This window comes from Melospiza georgiana, chromosome 1 (genome assembly GCF_028018845.1).
Source record: "Melospiza georgiana isolate bMelGeo1 chromosome 1, bMelGeo1.pri, whole genome shotgun sequence".
In the NCBI taxonomy this organism is placed as follows: domain Eukaryota; kingdom Metazoa; phylum Chordata; class Aves; order Passeriformes; family Passerellidae; genus Melospiza; species Melospiza georgiana.
This window is the reverse complement of record NC_080430.1, coordinates 102,033,596-102,059,099: the sequence shown is the minus strand read 5'-3', so window position 1 is coordinate 102,059,099 and position 25,504 is coordinate 102,033,596. Positions and strand designations below refer to the sequence as shown.

Sequence of the window (25,504 nt, the reverse complement as noted above, 5' to 3'; positions counted from 1 at the left end):
GGAAAAAAGGCTATTATAATATTAAAACGAACCTCTTGCCAACACTCCAAATAGTTAACCCAGCAGCAGCATACAGCAGCAGTATATAAAATCCAAACCAAGCAATCTTTTATTATGTTTTAACCACCTTGTAGAGAGTTTCAGATAGCGAAGCCCCACAAATAAGTAAATGACAGATGTAAAGATGTACACGGTACTTAATCTACAAATTCCACAGAGAACAGAATTTGTTAAGTTATCTGAGCTGAGTCTTCCACCCCTGTCTGGGCCCCATTTGGTAGCTGAGATGTTTTGTGTGGAGGCTGCCTTTACATGCAGTGCCAGGCACCACGTGCAAGTGTCCCAGTATTTACAAGGGTGCCTCCACTGCAGAGTTCACAGCAGCCTCAATGATACAATGACTCCAACCCCTACTCACAGCTGCATGCAGGATTAATGGTACTCATCTCAGGATGCAAACCAGATCCTGATACAGGACACACCATAAACCAAGTTCTGTGTGCTACACTAGCAGCAAAACTTTGCAATTTATATCTCCAAAGTGCCCTCGAAATCTCTAGCAAAACCTTGCAATTTATATCTCCAAAGTGCCCTCGAAATCTCTAAGACAGCATAACTGACACAAAACCCAACTTCGATTGACTTCTAACACACAACCCCATAGCCTCACTCCTTCTTGTGAGGGGCTCCTTCAAACAACTACAGAATTGCTGTCATTCCCTCTCAAAACACTCTTGAAGACACAGGAAGAAACTCATGGGGGCATTTATTTAGCTGTTTTTATAACAGCTGTTATATTAGCTGTTATTACAACAGCATTAACTGTTATTTTGCAATTCCAGCCTATCTATACTGAACTGCTGTGTCTCATCTCAGGCTGCAGCCCTTTGGGACACACCCTGCCTCCTTCTGGGCACCACATGGCTCAGCTTGGCACAGCCCTGACCCAGTTTCTGGATCTGTGGCTATGGATCAACATGTGGCAACCCACATGTGGGAAGGCCCAAGTGACACCATGCCTCCCAGCTGAGGCATCAGTGCTCCTGAGGGAAAGGCAAATTCACCTGACACAGCTAAACCACAGGAACCTGCTCACAGCAGGCAGATTTAACATGAACAGAGGGTAATACACGGCTCCAGAGATACAATTTCGACCACGACACAGAAAGTGGTATGTGATAAAACCTTTGTGTTTCTGAGGAACCATGTAATTTTTGAAACATAGGTCAACATTGCATTTAAAAATCAGTATGAAATACTGGACAATTTCAGGACCTCATTCATACTTCACAGTGGAGTTCACTGACAATCTGTTAAGAAAATGCTTTCAAAGTGTGAGGTCTAGCTGCTCCAGTTAGAGACATTAACTTTTCTTCTCTCGACTTCTGAATAATAAAACCAAATCACAAGGAATCATTGAGGTGGTATTTTTAAAATCATTAAATAAGACAGTCAAATACCACCTGTTCTCCCTTGCTACTACAGAAAAATCTTGAATGTTTTTACAATAAGCAAAGCAGCCTAATAATTCAGCCTTTTGAGAGAGTGTATCTGCCTTTTAAAGTTTCATTATCTTGCCTACTTTTCAACGTTCCCATCTACGATATCTTGAACATTAGTGGACAGGTCAGGGTTTATTTTCTCCATCTGATCATTGTTCTCCAGGCCTATGCTGTTCCCATTGTACTTCTCTGTGGTTATTTTGATTGGGCGTGGAGGAGACTGCTCAGAACTTGGTGCTTGGTCCTCCTTAGAGAGCTCCTTCCACCGTTCCTGAAAACAAGCAGAACACATTTCAAACATTCTCCTAATATTAAAGGGCTCCCTTGCCAAGATTTCTTCCAAAAGAACAGTCACAGAAGTAGATTAAAGGAACTACCAGATCAAGAAAAAAATTTGCTAGATGAAGAAATAAAGTTAGGTCAAGATGTGTCTTCTCCAACAACTATCAATTTTCCTTTTTTCTATATTTCCAGGATGGTGCCACTGCATAGGCATGAGGCCTCTACCTTCAGGGTTGGTACTGTCCAAAGCAGCTCCACAACTAGGAAGCATTATGTCTTATAAAATCCTGCACTGTCCTGCACTTCCCATGTCCCTCTACTTGCTACAGGCCTGTGCTGTGCTCTTACCTTTTATGGCTTCAAAATACAGCAGGACCTTGTATACAAGAACTGCCTAAAAAGAGAGAACTGGGAAAATTTAACTCAGTTATCTATGCCAGAGTAATGGCCTACTATTTCACTTGGTGGCCCATTAGCCCAGAGATCTGCAGCATCATAAAACAGTTATTCATCTTGTTTTGAGAAATAATCTGAAATAAGATGGAATAAAAAAGAAATTGGAAGTAAACCTGTTTTGCTAGATCTCTGTTCTAATGATAAATAGTCTGAAGAACTAATTGCTACAACAAAATTTCACGCAGAAAAGAAAGCTAGAAAGTGCACAGGAAGGAAAAGAATCAGCCCTAAAAAACAATCACTTTTCTCACACAAATCAGCCAGTGCCTACAGAGACATAGAATACCTTGTAGGAAAAAAAATCAGTTACTTTTAGAAGTCTAAGATAAAGTAGATGAACTGAAAATTGAATCTTCTCAAACCAAGCAATAGACTCCTGTATATTGAATGATTTCAAGACTGCTGGCCTAAACTAAATATCAAAGTCAAAGTGATATAAAAAATCAGCTACTTATAAATGGACTGCTGGCAAAATGAGTTTTAACAATGAACTGAGTCCTCCATTAAAATCTAAAGTTGTGTTTGCACAGTTTCCTGCCTTCCAAAATCCAAGGAGACATCAGAGATGAACATTTGGCTAATGTTAAATAAGAGAGGCATTCAATAACTTCAGGCCCTCTCCATCACTAGCAGAGAGAAGGGAACACCTCTCACACACTGAAGAGTCAACCATTCCTCATGGAATAAAAATGACCTAGCTGACCTTGAAAGAGAAATGTGCTTTTTTGAGCACTGCCAATTGATTTTCTGCACATATTGCCAAGGCCTAAAGCGAGAAGCATCAGGACAAGTGCCTTGCACTGCAGGAAATACTGATTTAAGGAAGATCATCTGAACAATCACAACAAGAAAAACAGAACAAATGGGAAGTGTGCCTTCCTAGGCATTTTCTTACTATGAATAAATAACACACTTGAACATGACAAGCAGTATTCTGAGTTGACAATGCTCCCTTGTATCCAGAAGTAAGAAATCCTGTGATCTAGATGGGTAAGTATTGGAACCAGTGCTACTCACTTTGGAGCATGGCTTTTAAAAAAAGCCAAGCAGAAAAATATTACTAGACACAATACCTCATACCACCAGAAACAGCTTCCACAAAATGAAGAGACTAAACTGCTGTTACCATTAGAATGAATCATGAAGTCTTTTAGACATCTGGCACAGGTACCAGACCACCAGCACACTACCTAGGTGTTGATTAGCAGTAGTGTAAAATTATTTATTTACACAGCAAGTCAAGAAACATTTGTTAAAGGGAAGAATCAGACCACTACCAATACCACAAAGAAAGGAAATGTGTTTTAGCTTATCTGCCCTATTCATGATTTCAAGAAATCAACAAAATAAAAGAGCCCTAGCATATGAAAGCAGAATTAAATGTGTTTCAAAGCCTCTCCTCCCATTTCTCCCTCCCACCCAAGCCAGCCACTTAAGACTGTAAGCCATTATGTCTGCAAGCTGCACTGATAAAACAGTGAGATTTGGTAATCTCTTTGCACCCAAAATCATTATACTTGGCTAGATTGTACTAACTCTAACACAAATTTTAAAGGCTATGAAGAAACAAGGCAACTTTACAAATAAATATTATCTGTAGCATCAGGCAACTTATCTGCTAGGAAAATAGCAAAGAAATTCTAAAATAGATCCTTGCTATCTTCAAAGTGACACTGGGCATTACCTTCCCTTTTTGGTAATGAAAATATCAACTGAACCATTTTTTTTCTTTACACGTTTGGACAGACAAATTATTTTCATATTATATCTAAGAGGGGATGTATACACAGGGTCAAAAGTTTAGTTTGATAGAAGGCACTGAACAGATATCCTTTGATACCTCCTAGGCATCTACTGAAAAAGGTTAATCATTTAGATCTCATTAAATTACATATTTTAAAATAATCTGGAGCTTATTTTTAACTACTGTTGCAATCTGCTGTTCAAATACATGGAGCTAAATATTTACCTGTATAGTTGAATCCCCCATTATAAATTTTGCTCCTTCTATTACAGCCATATATGAAAACCTTAGTTGATCAGGAGTCTGAATAAGTCCCATTCGATATTTTCTCATATCCAGTAATACCTTCTTAATATCGACAGAAAATGGGTCTTTTTTCTCCATCTGTAAAGCAAGTTACATTGAAAGTGTCAATGGTATATAAAAATAATTACAAGTAAAAATTAATCATTAAATTCAATCTGAAATCTAATTTGTCCATATTATGCTTCTATTAGTTATAAGGGAGACTAACATTTCAAATTATTTCTAATTTGTTTTTGAAGGAAAAATGCAAACCATCTAATGAAAACTTATTATGAACAAATCAAGGATAGTGTATTAAACAAATAAATTGTACCCTAACACTGAGTCTAAAAACTAAGACATATAGATATGCTCAATTTTATTGTATTTGGACTTTGAAATAGGACAAGAATCAGAGCTGTAAAGTAATATTTCCTACTGCTTCTGAATAGAACAGAATTCAGATTGACTGATTATGGCAGAAGTTTCTTTATGTAAAGCAGAACCCCAAACCCAAGCAATGAACACGTTTGTCCCCACATTACATTCACAGGTTGTTTCTGAAGTACATTTCCATCAAAACATACCTCTGTGCTTTTCAAAATGCATAAAACCAAAGAAAAATTGAAGTAAAAAAAAAACAAACAACAAAAAAAGTAAGTTGAGAGGATCTAATCACACCAGAAAATGTGTCTCTTGCAATTCAATTGAAATTCTACTTCAGTTAAACCTGTCCTTACCACTATAACCGAGCACAAAGAGAAAACTCTGTGCCTGGACTTTCAAGTCCAATAAAATTTTTGATTTATTTAAAATATTTTTTAACATTCATGGTTCACTCATGTCATGAGGAATTATAGATGATGCAGTTCACTATAAGCAAACAATCTATACATCCCTGTGGCACTGAACTGGCTGCCAAGCCCCATTACCCAGAGGGCTGCACAGCAGGGGAAATTCAGAATTAGGAGCATGCCTGAGTTCTCATCCTAGTTCAGATAACAATAACAATTTTCTGTATGCTTAAAAAAGGCCCTGGAGAAAAAGACTTACAGATTTAATCATCTCAATATATATTCACAAGCTTTTTTCATATGGAAAATACAACCAATCCTCAACCTTTTCTAAGCACATCTTACGTAAAAGGAAAAGAATGTTTACAATTTACTTTCCAGGAAGCTTTGAGAATATATAATTGTCCTGGGGTACTTCAAAAGGAATTTGTAAATTTCAAGAGCTGTGGTTTTGCCATCAAAATAGGTGAGGAAAAAAAAAAGCATAATGTCTTAATTTAAGATTCCACTGGAATGTCATTAACTTCAATGTTTTTATAGCCTTCTGACCAGAAAGCCCATATTGGGAAGGTTGGCAGGGTGTCAGGACAAAGGAAGGGGTGACAGAGAGAATGCAAACACTTACCAGAACAAGACAAGAATCTACTAATGAAAACGTGCCGGAACGTCCTATTCCCGCACTGCAGTGAACGACTGCAGGTCCGTGCTCGGGGCTCAGTGAACCAGATTCTCTGACTTTAAACAGGAAGTTCAGGAATGAAGCTGGGGATTCAGGAACTCCAAAGTCTGGCCACGTAGTATAATGAAAATGAGAGATCATCCTGGACTCACCACTCTAGAAGGGAAAACAAATAAACACTAGAACTAGGAAGGATTCCTCTTTGGCTCAGTTAGTGCACACTCTCCCAAGCTCAATCAACAGCTCTTGTCTATTTTAAACCTCCCATTAAGACAAACAACCCAGTAACTTGCTTCAAGCTGGATGACAACCAACAGTGCACGCTGAAGCAGTTTCATCTGAGTTGGTAATTTTCTCCGTTGCAATTATTACCACATGTGGGTTATTTCTTTTTTTCCTTCTTCTTCTTCTCAAACTTCCAATATTATGTTTGGTTTGCTTTACTATTTACTCCCAAATGTCCTACTCCCAATAATGCAGTTCAATGTCTGACAGCAGTTACTAGACAGCTAGAATTAACATGACTGAAATAACCCATGTCAGCATTGTGCACACTCTGCACTCTTGCTTCAAGCAAGCTGTAATGCCAAGAGGTATTACATCTCCTGTACACTAACCACATTACTGAGAGCAGCAGGAAGCGTTCCTTCCTGGAAAAGGCTATAAAACCCATATAGCAGGATGTCCAGCAGGACTTCTGCTGGACATTTTCTATCTTTTTTAACTCAAAAAGGGGGATTCCAAAATCATACAGCTGCTTTAGAACCACTCTGTTAGAGCTCCTATCCTAACTCAACCATCTAACTGCAAGTGCTGAAATGAAAGCAAGAGAGTATGTATATGAAGTTTGGATCACATTTTTATGGAACTCACTTCAGACCTGCTGTTAAGTGCTGCTCCTTGCCATGGTGATTCTGATTTTAGCTCAGGAATTTTATACATGTTCAGTTACTTTTTAAAATTTATTAATTCAGTTATTTCATTTTTAATTAATTCCTCTATAATTTATTATTTCAGTTATTTAATTTTTCACATACACTGACATCTACATAAACCTTGGCAAAGTTTGAACACAAAAGGATTTAAAATCAATGTATTCCAGAAAAGGTATTCTTCTTCTTCAACAACAGTAAAATAGAGCCATGAAATAAAATAAATTCTACTGTTCTTCATGTGCTCAGTCTGTTTCTACTTCCTGTGAGAGACAATTTATGAAATTCCTTTGTGAAACTAAAAGAATTCACTTCATGGTTTCTGCAGTAACAAAAATAAGTCTCCCAACTTGTCTTTTGCCTTCAATGCCCAGTACTCCAAGACTGCCAATACTTTCACAGAAAACAGTGGATATTAACACAAGTCCAGTCACTCTCAGATGCACAGCTATCTTCCAGAAATATTTTGTCTTTTGGCTAGGTGCTCAACAAGGACAATAAAGTGTGATCTACAATATTGGGAAAACAAGTTTATGTTAAGATTTCATAGGGGAAAAAAGGAGTATCAGGCCCAAAATTGTATAAATATACTGGGACTTCCCCTTGTCTGGAGCAAAGCACTAAAGAGTTTGCATTTGCTCTCCTACTGCTCTTCTGTACCTAGTTTTTCAAGTAGCAAGTTAACTCACAAATGAACTGAATGACCTGTTTGTTTAAAAAATTATGAAGCAGGCACATTTTTCGTAAGAAATCTGTAAGTAACACTTAAGCAATTTCCTCAATTTCTAAGAAAAACAATTCATCACTTTAAAAACAAAACTAAGAAAAAAACTAGAGGTGAGCTAAATGCACATGCCAAGTAAAGGCTGAAGTTGTTTCTAGATGGTCTCTGTAGGTAGCAATTGATATTCCCTACTTCAACATTCTGAAAGCATCCCTTACACCTCAAGAAGGTAAAAATGCCTTTTTCTGTCACCTCAAGAAAGGTGACCTGTGGGGTTTGTTTGTGTGGGCTTTTGTTTGGTTACGGGGGTTCTTTTGTGTGGGTTTTTTACCCCAAACAAGCACTGGCATCTTCTTCCTGAAGAAAAAGAACAAAGTATGGTTAAGTGTCACCCTACTTATATACTAATCTGAAATACTTCTTTCTGAAAGAGAGATGAAACAGTGCTGTTGTACATGTCACTCTGCTGTAACCCACAGAACTACATTTTTCGCAACTTCCTTTCTTGTATGGAGGCTTTATCCATCCCATGATTTTCCATCCCTTCAGCTCATTCTAGAAATACCTAGTCTCTTCATCACTCTACAAGAGCCCCACTGCGAGGCACTGGAACCAGCTGGTCATCTTTGAATTCGCAGTCTCTAATCCTACAGGCAAATCCCATTTGAGTATTTCAAACCTCCCACACTGCTCTTAAACAGAATGGCTCTTTCAAGTGGTGCTTGGCAGCCAAGCTGCACAGCTGAAACACTGCCTTTGTGAGGATCTGTACCACCCTTTCTCAAACAACTCCCAGTCACTGAGCCACACAGCACTTCCATGAAGTGACGTAGGACTGTTACGAGAAGAGGTCTGGCTTTTTGATTCACAACTCTTGATGGACAAAAAGTCAAATTTAAATAACAACTAATTTAATTTGAAGTGTTACCAGGAAACTAGCTAATCTTTTCAAATAAAAAACCCTGGACTTCCAAGACTCAGGCAGTGCTATAAAATTTTATATGTAATACACAAGGGATATAACATAGAAATATTATATATTTCTGCATGGTAACTGAAAACCAGCTAGTTCTATGGTAACCACAATGCAATTTTCCAAGATTTATTCCCTAAAACCAGCTACCAAAAACAAAAAAATCCTTGAATGACCATGGGACAAAACTATTTTGGTTAAATTACTCAAACTGTGGAAGTTTTATGAACTACTGGGATAAGCTTTCCATAAATAATCAAGATAGCTAAACCTGATGAACTTGCAAAGACAGACACCACACTGCACAGCTCTGCACTGACTACTGGAAACATCAACAGTATAATCAAAAGATGATCCAAGGACAAGCTCCAAGTTACAGAGATCCATCCACATGAGGACTTGAACAGAACAGGAATGTAGATTAACTTCCAGCAAAACAAGCCTTGCCATAACGTTTTTACAGTGACTATCCAATCACTCCAAACAAAAAGGAGCAAAAATCTTCAGAGTAACTTCAGGTAGTTCAGTCACGTGAGAGTTTGAACATGAATAAAGCACTACCAAAATGCTCAAAGGTTAAGTTGGTGCCTTCAGGGTCAAGTAAAAATTAAAAAGGGAATAACAAAACAATGCTGGTCTGTTAAGTTTCACACACTGCTAATAAAAGCCATAATCAAAGTGCTACTGACAGTGTCAAATACATGGAGACATAAAACACCTACAACCCTACAGTGGTTCCATATTTAATGAACTTGCCTTAAGTTCATTAACAACTAATTTGATCATATAAAAATGAAAAGGCATCCTCTAATGGCAATATTCTACAAACTGAAATTCAAAATCAAAAATCAACTTCTACCAGAGTCTCCTCTACTTGCTCATTCAAGATGGCCAAAATGTTTTCCAAAATTTAAATAAAAATAGCCTTGAGGACAAAGGGGCCAAATAATTATCAGAAACATTCTGGTTCATCCACAGGATCAGCTAAGCAGCCTTGCATTACCTTAATCTGACAGTCACAGCCACACAGAAGCTTGGTACTAAGTTGAGAATCCATTTTACTAATGGGTTTTTCCAAATATTTGCTATTTGTGGAAGACCCAAGATTCCACTAGAGTTTTATTAACGGTCCTCACTCTAAAGTATCACACCACCAGTGTCACATCAAATTTAGTTCATTTGTCCTAGTCCTTTCTCCACCAACCAGTATATTCTTCGCAAACCTCTCCTTCTACTGCTGTATTCTTACTTCCAGAAACCCAGGCTGAGATGCATTCAGAAAGTTGGCTTCTGCAATATCAAATTCCACTGCTCCGTTTCCTTATCCAAGCAATCCCTGTCTTCCCTGAAGATCTGATGTTCATTTGCCCTTGCATAGTTTGTCTGAATTAGTCTGTACCTGAAATTACTGAAAACAAAGGTTTCTTTCTCTGAAGACCAATACAAAGAGTTGTGACATTAAGGAATAAAAAAGCTAAAAGCAACAATAAAGAATAATAAAAAATACATATTCAACCCAAGGTGGAGTCTTTCCCAAGTTAGATGTCAGCATCTAACAACTCTCCTGCAGCATTTTGCAAAGGTTATTTTATAGATTTAACAGGCTCTCATACACCTTGCTATGACTTCTCCAGTAAGCTGGGAGACTTTGCTTCAAACCACAGCCATTCAACAGCTTCACTCATAAATTATTATAAAATTTTAACATGAGCACATTACCTTTCTTCTCCTTTATTTTCCAAGGGGCACTGGTTGGTGGAAGCCTTCACAGTAAGTCTCTATTAAGGGACAACTCTGATAACTGAACTATTCCAGTAGAAAGCAGTACTCAACTTTCAGAAAAGCTGACAACTGATACCACAAAACCCATGGAAGATACAAAATGAACCGTGGTGGAAAAGCAGCTTCAATACCTGCATTCTAAAATGCAGATTCGGTCAGGCAAAAAAATAAGCAAATTCAAAAATGATCACCAGCAAAACAAAGAACATTAGGCATCTTTTGGAAAGATACCAATAAACACCATTTTCTCTCCATTTTCTCTGTGCTAGCCCTAAGAACAAAATTTTCCTAGAACAGATGTAAAAGAAAAAAAAATCAAACCAACAAATATCTGGATACAATCCTGAGAAAGAACAGCCCCAAATCCCACTTGTATTTCTAAGTAATCTTTAACACAAGCAACAAAACCAACCAACGAACTACTCAGAGGTTGTTTCATTGGTAACAACATAAACACTTGACTCTTCATATACCCATATTTTGTTTATCTCTTAAAGAGATTTGCTGCAGTAAGACAAACTTAATTGAGCTCAGAATGCTTGCATTATAAAGACAACCTTGGTTCTCTCTGTTTTCAAGGAAATGCTAAATTTTAAGTATTCTGGGCATTCGGAGTATATTTTGTTCATGAGTCATCCTATATTCCAGGCATTGAGTGGCTAAATGTCTTACACTGTCTCCACCAAAGGCCCCTGCAGAATAACTTACATAAACACAGTTAAGCTCACATTTCAAGTTACTGTGAATAGCCAGTTCCCACAAGTTTTATGGTATAATTATCAAATTCTTACAAAAGGCTGCACATAACATTGACAGTTTTAGACTAGAAACTATGCAGCTTTTTTTGCTTGAGTAACCAAGTATGTTCTGCTTCTCCTACAAAAATTATGTGTTGGATTTAATGTTCATGGAGCCTTACCAGAGTGTTAGAGATATAAAATAAAAATTCATTACAGAAAGATTGGTATTTGTGAAACTGATTTATATGACTGTCCTGGGTTTGCCATCTTCAACCAGGACAATGACACACAAGAAACTCTGCACAGTGCTGACAGGTCTGCACTGCTGGTCCAAAACAAACCCAGAAATTTAAGTGCTCAATATCTCCAACCCAAAAGTCTACTAAAGTATACACTGTGCTGTTCCCTGAGGCATTTCTGCATTTTCCAGTTAATGTTATGTTCAAACATAAACATGTAAAGAAAACTGCATCCTTTGAAAATAGGAAGTTTAAAAGTAAGAGCCAACATCAGCTGAACAATTCCACAAAGAAGCCTTTCTGGTAGTTAGGAAAACTTGCCTCAGCTTTCCAAAAGGCAGAATTGTTCTTTTTCAGGCACTAGCTACCCAGCATTACTCATCTTTCTTTTGCCTTTGCTGTCTATAAACAAACTACTAAAGAGAAATTATTCAGGTCAGCAGGACAATATTTCATAAAGCTCTTCTAACATGGAGAAGACCAAGCAATAACATGCCAAGTTTTATCATGTTGCTCTCATGAGGGAGGTTATGAATTAATGAATATTATCTCAGAATACCATCAATAGTTACTATAAATTCAAACATATCAATGGTTGTATAAAACAACATGCAGAACACCTTCAAGCTTTGTTTTCCCAAGTTCTCTGACAAAGATGACCTTGAAAACTTGCCATACTAGCACTTTCAATTAAAATAAGGCAAGATTTATAGGAAGAGATAATATTTTACAAGACATAGCTGGAACAAACAGATGAGCTCTTCAATCCTGTCTTCCAATCTGAAACAGAAGCTCCAACCCAAGCTCAGGCCAGAAACAATTATTTTAAGCTTAGCTTGGTTAAATTGTCAATGTGCTTAATTTTTTAAGAGAAAAGGATGGTTGGTCCTATGGAGCAAAAGGGGAGGTAGAGCAAGAGAAGATAAAGTTACCTACCTACAGGTGGTAATCACTCCTCCCCCAAAAAACTTAAGACAGCTGGACTAAATTACATAGAAATCTCAAGTTCCAGTACAAAATCAGTAATTACTCAGTCAGGTATCTGATATTCAAAGGAAATCAGAATTTTCTACTCTTGTGTTCCTCCCTTAAGTTAATTCTTACAGCTCCTTTTAGAAACACCACTACCATCACTTAGAATTCAAATGGAAAATACAAGTACACAAATGCCAAAGATGTTATCTCTCCTAATGTATAGGCTGAGGTCTAAATCACCTGCTTATTTCCACACAAACATCTTCAACATTCTCAGAAGCAAAGTGCATTAAAATTTCCAGTGTAAAAGCTCACTCAAACCTGAAGTGACATCATGCTAAGTTGTTCTCATGACACACTTAAGCCCACAAATGGGAGCTGTACAGACTGAGCAATGCTTACATTGATATTTTCTAATTGCAGTAGATGCACTGTGTAATAGGATTTGACATCTTCAGACACCAGTCTCACACGGAATCCTGTTTCATTGAATGTCATAACGTCGTCTTTTTTTGTTGGCCAGTATTGTGCACACTTCACCTAATGGATTTTTTTTAAGAGAAAGAAAAAGGGAAAAGACAAAAAGAAAAATCTTGTTAAATATCCTAGTATCTTAGGCTTTGCATGTGCAAATTCTGAGTCCACACTGTTCAATACAGAAGACTCAAATACCTGCTCCCACTTTGAGGAATTCCTGAAGTCCACAATATTTACAGCTAAGTTACTACAACTGTTTCAGTGGCTATTATGCATTCCAGGTTTATGTGTTTATGCTTTCTTCTCTCACATGGCTAACAAGCTTTAAGATACATCTTAAGCCTTCCCCCTCCCCCCTCCAGTTCTCCACAGGGAACTGAGATCTCTGCTCAGCTATTTCAGCACTTCTCCCCTTTGTTTCTGACTTGCACACCTGCACATTTACAGAACTCATCTATCACACCTAGTTCTACCCAGGCCTGCTGAATACTGGAAGGTTCTAGTCAAACAAAAGAATGAACAAACCAATGCAAAACTATTCTTTGTCTTGTATTCCTCTTGCTCTGCACTCAAACTTTCTCTAGGAAATTTTTTGCACAAGAAAATAGGTGACTTTTTAACAGACCAGTCAATTTTTTTTCACAAATCTGCAATGAATAAAAACCATTAACCTCAAATGACATGCATTTATAACAAAAATCTGCAATGCTTTTAGGCACCATAGCAGAAAAACTACATCACAGCAGCAGATTTGTGTATTCTGCACATATGTCAATGGTTCTAAAGAATCAAAAATAACTAACTTAATAGATCAATTCAACAGCTCTTGGGCAGCAGTCTGCCTTCATTGTTACAGCTAACAACTCTATATAACAGATGTGCTACTCCATGACATTTAGAAGAATCAATCTAAAGATACTTTTTTTCACACCTTCCATTTTGTCCTGGGAACATCTTGCACTGCCTCTACTCCTCATCAGTTCTGTTTGTACATCCTTTCTCAGAATGCTATTTTCACCTTTCTGGATGTACGTTTGTTAGATGCTATTTTCACCAAACTGCAGGTCTTAGCTCCCACACATCCCTGTCATATTAAATACACATTATACTGCACACAAGTGAGGATATTTATTAGTTCTTCTAATGTAACAATCAAACATTGCTCAACTGTATTAAAATTGTGTGGCTTACTTTACAACTTTATGCCCAATGTCACTTACCGATTCTTTTTCAACAATCCTGTTCAACATGACAACAGCTTTGGTTTGTTGTTGCCATACCATTAGCCAAAAATGACAACACGTGTTAGGTAGTGGACCCTGTGTAGTAAAAAATACAAAAATAGGCATGAAAATGTATAGGCAAAGCAGTGTTTGAGCATAGTTCACTGTGGGAAACAGGAAAGAGTCTTCCCCTTAAGTTTAAACAAATTATTAATAGAATTATAGAAATGGCAGGCAAGAAAGTAGCCACAGATCATTCCAGAACTTAAAAAGGCTGGAGGTTTTTTAAGGAAAAAAATACCAAACAAAACCAAACAACAAAACAGGAAGAACTCAGGGAATGGTTATTTTGGTTTAAGCATCGCTACTACTGTGCTGTTAAAAGAAAAGCTACTGCAGCCATGCTCAGAGGGTACAAAATGGCTTAAGGGGTCAAAGTATTGCTGCAACATATTTACAAAGGAACTGAAGAAAAGTGCAAGAAGTATTTGAGAAGCTTCATATGCAGTAAATTACTCATACTTCAAGATCCCCTTTAGCTTTTCTTATAAAATGATCTGTTAACAACTATATCACACAGATACTGTACTTCATGTAATAATGAGATACTTTTAATTCACGGAGAGATGAAACAATCCAAATATGAATTACAACTGTACAAATCCCCCTCCCTAGATTCTCAATCCCTGTAATAACCCAGTAATTGTACTGCTTACCTGTGTTAAAATATAATATCTTTGGGCTTCCTCTATGACCACTAGGCTGGCATTGATATAATCATTCTCGGTGTTCTGGAGTTTTACACGACTGTGATCATCTAAAATTCAAAGAAAATTAAGAATTAATGATGCATCCATCTCGATGGATACTCTCTAACAGGCAAGTTTAGGTCTAGTCTACAAGCAACTAGAACTAAATTTTGCTGTAAGACCCAAACAGCAAACTACAAATAAGAAAAACTAATTTCTCACATAACTTTGATAACTGTCCCATTCTCCCATTGGCATTTCATCAGAGTAATTTCAGGCAGCTATTAATAGAAGCTGCTCAGAAAACTGGAATACCTATTTTTCTTTAAAAAAACCCAAGCAAACAAATTAACACTCCCACACAAGCCTAAAGGTCCTCACAGTCATCCCTCAACAGTTACACTTCCTTAATACAAGGGCACCACAACTCACACCAGACAACTGTCCTATCACACCAGATCACTCCACAGCACTATTTCCTAAGTTCATTATTTCCTAAATTCTGAGACACTTGGTGAACTGAAGTTTCAAAGGTTGGTGTAGAATCATAAAGCTAAGCTCACACAGCTAAAATAAAACCAGGAAAATCTACTTGCAGTAATTCAAGCCAGGCTTGAATTTGATTAATTTCATTTTTCCTGTAAGCTATTGTCTAATATTATACAACACAAAAATACTAAAAAGGCACATGCAAAACCAAAAATAGTCAACAAATCATCCAATTAAATGAAGCCTAATCTAACAACATGGTTTCATCTCAAAATTACACAAGCAAGACTGATGATTCCCTTTTTTATGGCAGAGACAAGCAAAGGACTCTGTTTAAAATTCTACTATTAAAATGAGAAAGATTATCATACTGTCAAACTAAAAAATTGCATAATAAAAAATCATTGTGGCTGTTTCTAGAACCTCTTAGTATGTGATTTATGAACCTCTAGGAGGTTTATGAACATCTAGAAGATATTTAGGTAATCAGACTTGTTGGCAGTAAGTAATCCTCCAGCCATTTATCAATGACTGTATGAAATAAACAGCAATTTCAATTTAAAATTTGTACACAACTACATGCCAGAAAACAAGATTCAACTGACTGTAAACCTCCTGAAGCTCAACATCTAGCAGAATAAGAAGAGTAAATTAAAAATAGCAAACTAAAATTACTTTAAGAAACTTCAACATATCTCAGGAAGAGATGGAATAGATTCCATAAGGAAACTGACAGCAAAGTGAATTATGATGCAATACCAGTTTTTAAAACTGAATTCACCTAGTCTGACCCACAAAACTCAAGTAGGGCCCAGACTGCTGTTAAAATGCCAGCACACCCATCCTTGCACCAAAAGGCTCACACTTCCTTTAGACAAACACTTTGGGAAACACACAAAGACGTTAGCAACTACCAAGCATCAAATTCAGCACAACTGCAACAGATGAACTCACAGGCAGCCTGTGCAGCACCAGGCTTATATAAACCTGGATAGGCAAAAAGCTGATGGCAATCAAAAACCAGTTAAAGAATTAGATAGACTGTTGCTCTACAGACTGCTTGTATGATTTAATATGAATACTTGGCATGTGTTTGGAAACCTGGGAAAAGTACATTTACTAGGTTTTGATCCACCTTTACATTCTCCCTCTGCTATTGGCAACCACCAAAGATGATCTTGTTGGATTTGAGTAAAGAAGTCAACAGTAAAGTAGAACTGGTTTGCTGCTGCTGAAGCACTCAAAATTGGGGTTATTGCCCCACCTCCCTTAGCTCCTAGCTTTTATATGGAGTCACGTACGAATGTGCAGAGAACAGAAAAATGCTGAAAATTTATTTTTGATATAAAAGCTTGAGAAATATACTGGGTTAGTCTGTTTTCATTAGCATTCCAGCTGTAAGGCAAGACCATCTTAACTTTCAGGAGTCTTAAAAGAATTATGATACCCCTGTATGAAGAAAAAAAATATTATCAAAGCCAAGACACAGCAAAATTAAGACACATATGCATTTTAAAGTAAAATATATCTCTCTGTATTATTTTGCCAGGATAGGAAAGCATTACTTTTTCCTTTCATGTATCACTTGATCTGAAATGTTTCTACTGGAAAGAAACCAAGACCTCTGTAAATATTACATGTCATTTGCCAACAGGAAAAACTTAAGATCTTGTTATAGTAAATCACACATACCGGTACCAGTGTTCTCGGAAAGGTGACGCAAGCAAGCACAGTTAACAGTTTAATCACCCGGCGGCAGCTGCTGCACTGCTGCCAGGGACAAATAACTGCAGCCCCCAAGGAGGCTTCCTACTGTAATCCTTACATTCTCAGATTCATTTTTTCCCTTCTTACACATTTTGCTTTGTAAACATAACAAATAAAGTTCTGCAAGTTGGGGGTTTTTTTTAAGTCCCTTTATAAGAAATTCTATGCACAGCCAGCCTCTCTCTCCCCCCCCAACTAAAACAGAAGAGATCCTGCAAGTACTCTGGCAGACAGTCCAAAGGACAAAAAAAAAAAAAAAACAAAACCAAAAAACCACTAGAATATATTGATTTCTCTTCTTTCAAGGGATGAGGTTCTTAAAGGACACAATGACCTAGAAACCTCATTCAAACCCTGGCTTGCTCTTCTGAATTAACTGAAGCAAGCCAGCTTTTGACAGTGAGTTAGCTGTAATGTATTTCCCGTATGTATATAATTTCCAGTTACCAAGTACTTAGATTTATATGAATGATAAACCTATCTTTAAGATAAGATTTAGCTTATGTGTTGCCATGCCCACAGCAGCTAAAACACAGTACTGCTTTTCTGAAGTGCTAATTCCCCTATTTTGACAAACTACACAGCCTGAAAAGGAAGTGGAAACCTTAAAAATTATTCTCATTCTGGCTCCTGCACTGAGAAAAAACACTCCCAGAATGATTCTATCTGAGTAAGCAAATTCTGATTACCCATTTCCAGTGGAACTCCATCCCACTGACAATACTTCCCAAAACTTCACCATGTTCATCCATCTGCTCACCTCTTGCTTAACAGAAAATGACAAATTCAGTTAAAATCAAGATAAAAAATGTTTGGCATTTTACATCACACAGTTCTTGCAGTTGGTTAATGAAAGGCTTTCATTATAAAACAAGTGTGTTTCTAGAACACCGTATAGCTTCAAAATTATTTTTTATCCAAGAGACATCTCTGGTCCCCCAAATATAGAGCTATTAACAATAGAGGAAGGAGAAATGCTACTTAGTGGATTAAAGAAAGTCATAAATAAAACATGCAGCCGCAAGCCATCCCAGTGACCCTGCCTAACCTTTCCCGCCTACCAACAAATCCCTTCCATTTCACTAATCTAAATCTAGCCTATCTGAGCTGCTAAATTATTAAAATTGCAATACTCTGTCACTAGACTTACAGTCTCAAGTTTCAGAGGCAGCCTAAGGCAAAGGAAAGGCAAAATGACTTTTCCTCACCACCCTGTCACTGGTTGTACACAATGAATGCCATCACTCATGGCCTAGCTCACCACTGAAATGTATTCACACCAAAATATACATGTCACTACTGCATAGCAGCCGTACAATTCCAAGCAGGATTATGGGAAAAAATCTTAGGGCACAATAAAGTTTACATCAGCATGTGCTATAAAATTCCCGTCTTCCCCAACCCCAAAGAAGTATCTCCAAACTCAACAGCAAGTTGAGTTTATTTTACAATGTTACACGTGGTAAGATGTTTTAGAGAATCACTAGATAACATCATAAAAATCAGCTTCTAATTAGCTTCTAATCAGCTGACATCATAATAATGTCAGCTTCTAATGTGGGCAAGAAATGTAGCAGGCTGATTCTGGGCTGAACATCTCCCTGTTCTCAGCACATACGCTGGAAGCACAGGACAGAAAGGGAACAAACATTCCTGCAATGATAATTAATCAGCACCATGTGTAAAAACCATTCAAATCAGCTCCAACTCTGTTCCCTGTAAAGCACAATTGTCTTCATGTTCCTCTCCTGTACTCCATAAGTCTATGGATGAAAGATCTGACACAAAATCTACTCAAGGCCACAGGAAGAAAACATGAGAGATCACTACCTTGCAAGATCTTCTAAAAGCGACATGATCTATCACAGCAAAAATGCTCAGATGACCCAAGTTCTTGAGCAACACACCATATTACAAAGGAAGGCTAAAGAGAAAATTGTGTAAACCCTCATCTACCCTCCAAAAGCAAAAGGAAAAAAAAATCCTTCCAATTTTGCTGAGGGGATTTCCTTCTTGCCTGTAAATCTGGGACCTCAGTTCTAAAGGTCTTTACAGCCGATCTGAGATACTACACCCCACTAATAAGAACTAAGGTTAAGATTTAGAAAGAAAGCTAATTACAGAAATCTTTGGAGTTTCATTAAAATTATTAATAAAGAATAACAACCCCACAAGTTACTTTCCTCTGTTAACAACGTTTTCTGAGAAATGGTTTCATCTGTCCGGAAATGACTGGCTGTCAAACCAAACCTATTTCAGATTAACTTCCTGTTTCAGTACTATGAAGCCAAAATACTCCTCTGCCTATTCTAGACTAATACCAAACTATTAGACTGCTATTTTTTTTTCATCTAGGCAGTAATTCTTGAGGGCTTTTACCAAACCAAACTTACACATGCTACAGATCTTTAGCCAATGAAAACGGACACTAACAAAAATACTTATGAAACAGGAAACACTGTGAAATTCAACCGTAATGGGCAGAGATGCTTAACCTTTCCCAGCAAACAAATCAACTTTTATCTACAAATGTATGGAACAGACACAACTTTGTTTCAGTGTACTTGTCCCAGGTATCACAGTTGAAATGGGGCAAACCAACCCAAAATATTTTTTCCTGGACTCGTCATTGACATATTTCCCGTAAAACTGAACAACCTTTGCACTTCCTCTTGCAGACACACCACCTCAGATTGTAGACAGGCCTGGCAGCTACCATGGTTAACAAACCATTTTCTCGTTGCTTTTGGAGAAATAAAACTCTTTCTTTAAAGTACATCTTCCAGTATGATTAAGTAGCTAAATCTTAAAAGTCCAACAGCTGGTTCTGAAGGCATTTGACTATTTGAGAATATCAGTACCATCCGTTTTTCATCTAAACACTGTTAAAAAGCAGCGAAATTTGCAAACTGAAGGACTGAAATGTCAAGATTGTGTGAGACGGAGTTGTCTCACATTTCTGCAACACCAAGTCCTTGCATGCATGCACCACAATTAGATGTGTTCACCACAGTGACCAAACTATGTAGCTTTTATCCCAGTTGCTTTGAAATTTAGGCACTGCTACCTTGAAATCTTATTTATCATATACTGCCCTTCCAGGCCTCTTTCTGCTCCTGACTCTCATCGTTCTTACTGAAGCAACTGAGTCATATTTAAAAATACAGAAGTAAAATTCAGGAAGAATTAGCTAGTTAAAATAGTGTTTTGTTCTGTTCTCCTGATACAACTTTGTTCCTAATGCCCAGTTCTGCAAGCTATCTAGGTGGACCAATTCAAACCATCCATCTTTTATAAATGGTAGAAACTGACTCATTCTCCATAAAATTCATGATCTTATTCAGTTCATTCATCATGCAATAATCTGTGTCAGAGTGTAACAGAAAAGCTCTAGCCTTTTCCTAAGCCAAACCACTACTTCAATTTTAGATTTTATCTGTCTCTCTGCTTTTGCACTGGCTCCAGGAATTAATGCAATCATTCATATTTTTTTCTGCTGGCTAAACATGCATTTCAGAAGCAGGTTTTGCCATGACTAAAGCCAAGGCGTTTGATGCTCCCCACTACTGTAAAAGGCATGCCATGATTAAGGAAAATATTGAGCTCCACATAGCTGCAGGAGATGAATACAAGTCACATCCCTAAGGTATTACTGGAGGCATTATTGGATACTACTTAAATAATATCATGCATTTTTACTTCTTTTAGAAACACTATTTTTAAAAAGAAAAAAGCGCAAACAGTTTGAAAGTAAATCTTCACTCTCTTTACATGAATTACATTCATGTATGGGAGAAACAGTAGATAAATGCACAGACACAGCATCTGACATGGAAATTGTATAGGATATTAGACCCAGGACTAGAACCTAGGACTTCTGGACTCAAATCTTACTTCCTGCCTTCTAATCTTACAACCCCCATTGCAACTTAGGCATGACACAGAAATTTAATGAAATATCTCTTTCAGAGATGGTAAGAGGCTAATGCTGTGCTGCAACAGGACAGCAAAGCCGGGACACCCAAGCGCCTCTGCACAGACCAACTCGTGTGCACCAGAGGCCAGGCTCCATTTCTGAGCCTGGTGACAGTCAGTCAGCCTTGGCTCATCTGGGGGATCTTCCTCAGCACGGGACACTCCTCCAATGGGATGCCGTGCAGACACAGCCAGGAGGCCATGCACTGAATTCTGAAGCTGAGTTCCATCAGGATGTGTGGAAAATGGATTTATAGAAATTTTCAGGGAGGAGGGGGTCAGCACCACGCCAGACTGGACCCATTTGGTACAAATTCACTGTGCCAGGGGAGCATCCTGGCAGCAGCCTAAGGAGCAGCGCTGCATCTCACCAGTGTGACTCAATCCAGGACCCTTTCTGTGCCATTTTGAGAAGTGCTGTGCACATGCTGTCACCACAACTTTCAACTGGAAACAAGGAGCTCAGCACTTCTCCAAATTTTAGAATAGGTATTCAGATCAGGCTCTCAAGCAAAAAGCCCCAATATACCAGCAACCCTCCAAAAACTCTAGATTCAGTAATAAAGTGGGTTTTAGGACCCTTCAGTATTCTGGGAAACTTCACAAGGAACACATAAACATGTTACCTGTCCCAACTTCAATATACTACAAAAAAATTAAAGCTGTATAATTTTTTCCACTATCTGTAGCTCACATACCTTTTTGCAATAATTTTGGCTTACAATTTCTGAAGTAAAATGCTGATGAAAAGAAGCCCACAGCATCTCTGTAGCAGAGAAGCTGGTCTAGAAAAATTTTTTTCACGTGAGACATAAGATCCTTATGTCAAAAAGACCATTTTATGGCAGTTAGTAGAAGCACAAGGCACTCCACACCTTATTTACTACACGGGCAAAACCAACAAAACTTCAAGCATTCTTTAAAGCAAGAGTAAAAATTGAGTGGCATTTATCCACACCACCTTAAAAATGCATAGAATCACTCAGTCCAAAAAGAAAACATTTCTTTTAGTCAAGGTGTACTAACTTAACCTCTATACTCATTTTTACAACAGATAAAGCACTATTAAACAAATAATTTCCCTATGAGAAAAATACCTCTACAACATTACTCTGCAGCTCACAAAAATTTACCTATACACTAATACCTGTGATTTGCAACCATCTCTCATTCACCATTCAGCACAATGAGTTTAACATGCAGACTCTTCTCCGTCCTGTTATACACATTTGTATTTGTGTTACCAAAAATCCCACATTTATCACAGGACACATGCCTACAGAAATAAACAAAATGCAAAATTTACAATGACCATGATTTATCACCTCCAGTGTCGACAGGGTAAGAGAAGGCCTAGTGAAATGACTGCAGAAAAGGTACTCACATGGACTAACATCTCTGTATCTGTTTCGATTTCTGTTTTCTGGATATTTTGCAACTCTGTGAGGGTAGTCACTGGATTTGTGTCGGATTTCCTTAAAAAGACAAAATAAATAATTTACTTATAGCCAGCAACATGATTAACATTCTACACATACTATTAATTAAGCAACATTAGTAATAACTAACATTTTTTAAACCAAGTTTTTCCGCCCCTAGTGTCATTTTCACCCAGAAGATGCATTTCATTCATGGCCAAACTGCTACCGTTTACATCTTCCTACATTTGGCTAAAACTACCAAATGTAAGCACCATCTGACAAGCAACTGATGCATCAGGATCAAAAGGCAAGAAAAAAAACCCTAATCCCAAAATCTTATTAAGCTCACAGTTTACCTCAGAGCTGCACATTTCCTCCCAAAGCAGTAAGGGACTCAGATGCAACAGCAATATTCTGCTGGCTCCTTTAAAGCAACCGGCAGCATAAACCCCCACAAACATAAGTGAACCAGTTAATGATTTTATGGCTGCTATTAAGGGCCATAGGATTATTCTTGGTGGTTTGATACCTCATCCCATACAGCTGTAGTTAAATGTGAACCAATATGGAAAATTCTGGAGTCCCAAATATCAATGTGAATCAAAGCCTGTTCTCCCCATGCATTAACACAAACCTTCTAATGATCTTTGAGATACTCAGACTCACACACTATTTTAAGGACCCTACTGTTCACACGTTCTGAATGTTCTGCTTTATTGATTTCTTCCCTGAGTGCACCTTTTCTACAATCTCACTAAGGCGTACAGAATTACCTTATGTAGAAAACTGAAAATGGCCATCAAAGTACCCTGCTCTGTATTTATATCGCTGTACTGATGCCATCTCAGCAGAAATGTTGCTTAGTACAGAATTAACAATATTTTACTTTGAATTCTCCTTCTGTTTTTAGATTATGTTGCCACATTTGATCATTATGTCCCAAAGGGCATTTAAATTTATTACAACTGAGCATTATTTGGTCTTCTCAATGTTCTCACTATCTCTATCTTCAAACTTCCTAAATGGTCTAGTCTATTCCCAGACAATGAACACAGCCAGAAAGGGCATCAGCAGAAATAGAACGTACAAAAGAAAGCTCTAATTTTTAGCACTGCTTGCATGACCTTTCTGTAAAACGTACTGCCAATCTGCAAAGAACATAAATCACAATGTGGAGCAGCAACTTCAAAGCAGCAATACTGCACATATTTGTACAAAAACCTCTCGATCTATTAGGTTTTCCATTTTGATACAGCACACTGGAACGTCTCTTGTTTACACGGCTGACAAGCTTAGGGAACTTGCTCATGGAACGAATGGATCTGGCAGGCATGCACACCCGAGTTTCCATGAAAGGTAAATTTTGTATTACTCAGTAACAGGATGCAACATATTTTGTTTCTTAAAGCACCTGCACCATCAGTGCACAGGAACAGACCCATGCTTTGGTAAAGAAGTATTGAAATAGCTAGAAATACTTCTAGCTATTTTGTTAAGGTGTGGGAGGGTAGGCTTGCTAAAAAGAATTAAATTTAACGAAATTTAATTACTAATTCGGAAATCAATTTTCCCACATAATATCCAGCTATCACACAGAATCACAGCATATCCTGACCTGGAAGACCATCAAGTCCAGCTCCTGACACTGCACAGAATAACCCAAAGAACCACACTATGTGCCTGAAAGCATTGTCCAAAGCCTTCCTGAACTCTGGCAGGCTTGGTGCTAGATCCTACTTATTTGTAATACAAATATATCCAAAACTGCAACATCTGAAATACTGCAGTTGAGATGATGTATTTAAGTCACATATAAATCACATAAATTACTGATTCAACAGAGAAAAGGCATAATTTGAAGACAGTAAAGAAAACTTTGGGGGTTCGGTTCTCTTTCCTAATTTGTGAAGTAGTGCTATAAAATACTGCGAGCTTAAATAACTGCTCTAGCTGATACATAATGCCTGTTTTATGGAACTGACTGTTCTCGGAAGTTCTTAATCTCGTTAAAAATAAAACTGCAAATACTGCATTTTATTTACAGCCACTCGCGCAGAGCCCCCGCAGCAGACGCCGAGCTGGCCAAGGCAGCGGGAACGGGGGCTGAGGAGGGAGCACGGGTGCCTGAGGAGCCGCACGAACCAGCGGAGCGTTGGGGGGGGGAGCACCCAAGCCTCAGCCGAATCCGCCCTATCGGGCACAGCTTCCCACAGCGCCCACAAGCCGCGGGAGCCCCGGGGCGGCAGTCGCGGCTCGGAGCGGTCCCGGCTCGGAGCGGTCCCGGCTCCGTTCAGCCCCGGGGGCAGCGCGGACCCGGAGCCGCCTCCGAGCCCGCGCACGCGCCTCGCCCCGCGCCTGCGCGCCACCGAACCCGCCCCGAGTGCGCATGCGTAGCGCTTGCCCACGGCTCCGCTGCTCGCACCTGAGGGCGAGAGTCGTGTTGGCCCAGCGACTTCCGCTCTCCCCGCTGCTGAGGCGGCGGCGGAGCCGCACGCCAGGCACGGGCGCTGCCAGCCCGCGGGTCTTTCTCCCCCCGCCGTTCCCCCCTCCCTGCGGCTCTCCGGCTAGAGCCGACCACGCCGCTCGGCTCACCAGATAACGCGCCTGCCAGTCGTTCGTGGCGTCGATCTCCTGGAACTCCTGCTCGATGGCGGCGGACATGATGGCGGCGGCCGCCAGGGCGCGCGAGCCTGTCCGCAGGAGGCCGAGCGGCGAGCCCGCAACCGCTCGCACGCAGCCCCCCGCCTCACGGCAGCGGCGGGCGCGCACATACGCTCGCGACCGGGTGTCCCGCAGCCGGCGCCGAGCGCATGCGCGGCCCTCGCCCCGCCCACCGAGGGCCGCGGAGATCACGCCTCTCCGGGAGCAGGAGGCGGGAAGCACCTGGGGTGACGTCACTGTCCCGGCGGGGGGCGGGGCCGCGCCCAGGTGTCGCGGGGGCTCGGCAGGGCCGGGGGCTTCGGTCGGCAAACGGGCACCGAGCGCTAGTTGTCACAAAAATCACCGACTCGGTTCGGCTGGAAAAGATGTCCGAGATCATCGAGTCCAACCTGTGGGCGAACATCACCGCATCAACTAGACTATGACACTAAGTGCCACAGCCTTCTTTAAAAACCTCCAGGCACGGTGACTCCATCGCCTCTCTGGGCAGTCCGTCCCAGGATTTAATCGCCCTTTCTGTAAAGAATTTCTTCCCAATGTCCAACCTGAACCTCCACTGGCGCAGCCTGAGGGCGTCCTCTCATCCTGTCACTGATTGCCCGGGAGAGGAGACCGACGCCCACCTGGCCAAAACC

The 25,504-nt window shown here is 39.3% G+C and overlaps 1 protein-coding gene across 2 annotated transcripts in view; it reads right to left on the bottom strand.

Annotated features, from left to right (window-relative positions):
* Positions 1-24,930, bottom strand: part of PTPN2 (protein tyrosine phosphatase non-receptor type 2) — a 30,437-nt gene extending 5,507 nt beyond the window's left edge. For both annotated transcript variants that reach the window (XM_058022819.1, XM_058022811.1), the window contains exons 1-8: positions 24,801-24,930; positions 22,172-22,262; positions 14,524-14,624; positions 13,805-13,903; positions 12,510-12,647; positions 5,689-5,898; positions 4,210-4,368; positions 1,583-1,773 (exon numbers count right to left, since the gene is read on the bottom strand). In XM_058022819.1, the coding sequence (XP_057878802.1) occupies positions 1,583-1,773; positions 4,210-4,368; positions 5,689-5,898; positions 12,510-12,647; positions 13,805-13,903; positions 14,524-14,624; positions 22,172-22,262; positions 24,801-24,869 (1,058 nt within the window). In that variant the 5' untranslated portion in view covers positions 24,870-24,930. The remainder of the gene's footprint in view (positions 1-1,582; positions 1,774-4,209; positions 4,369-5,688; positions 5,899-12,509; positions 12,648-13,804; positions 13,904-14,523; positions 14,625-22,171; positions 22,263-24,800) is intronic.
* Positions 24,931-25,504: the final 574 nt, after the last annotated feature.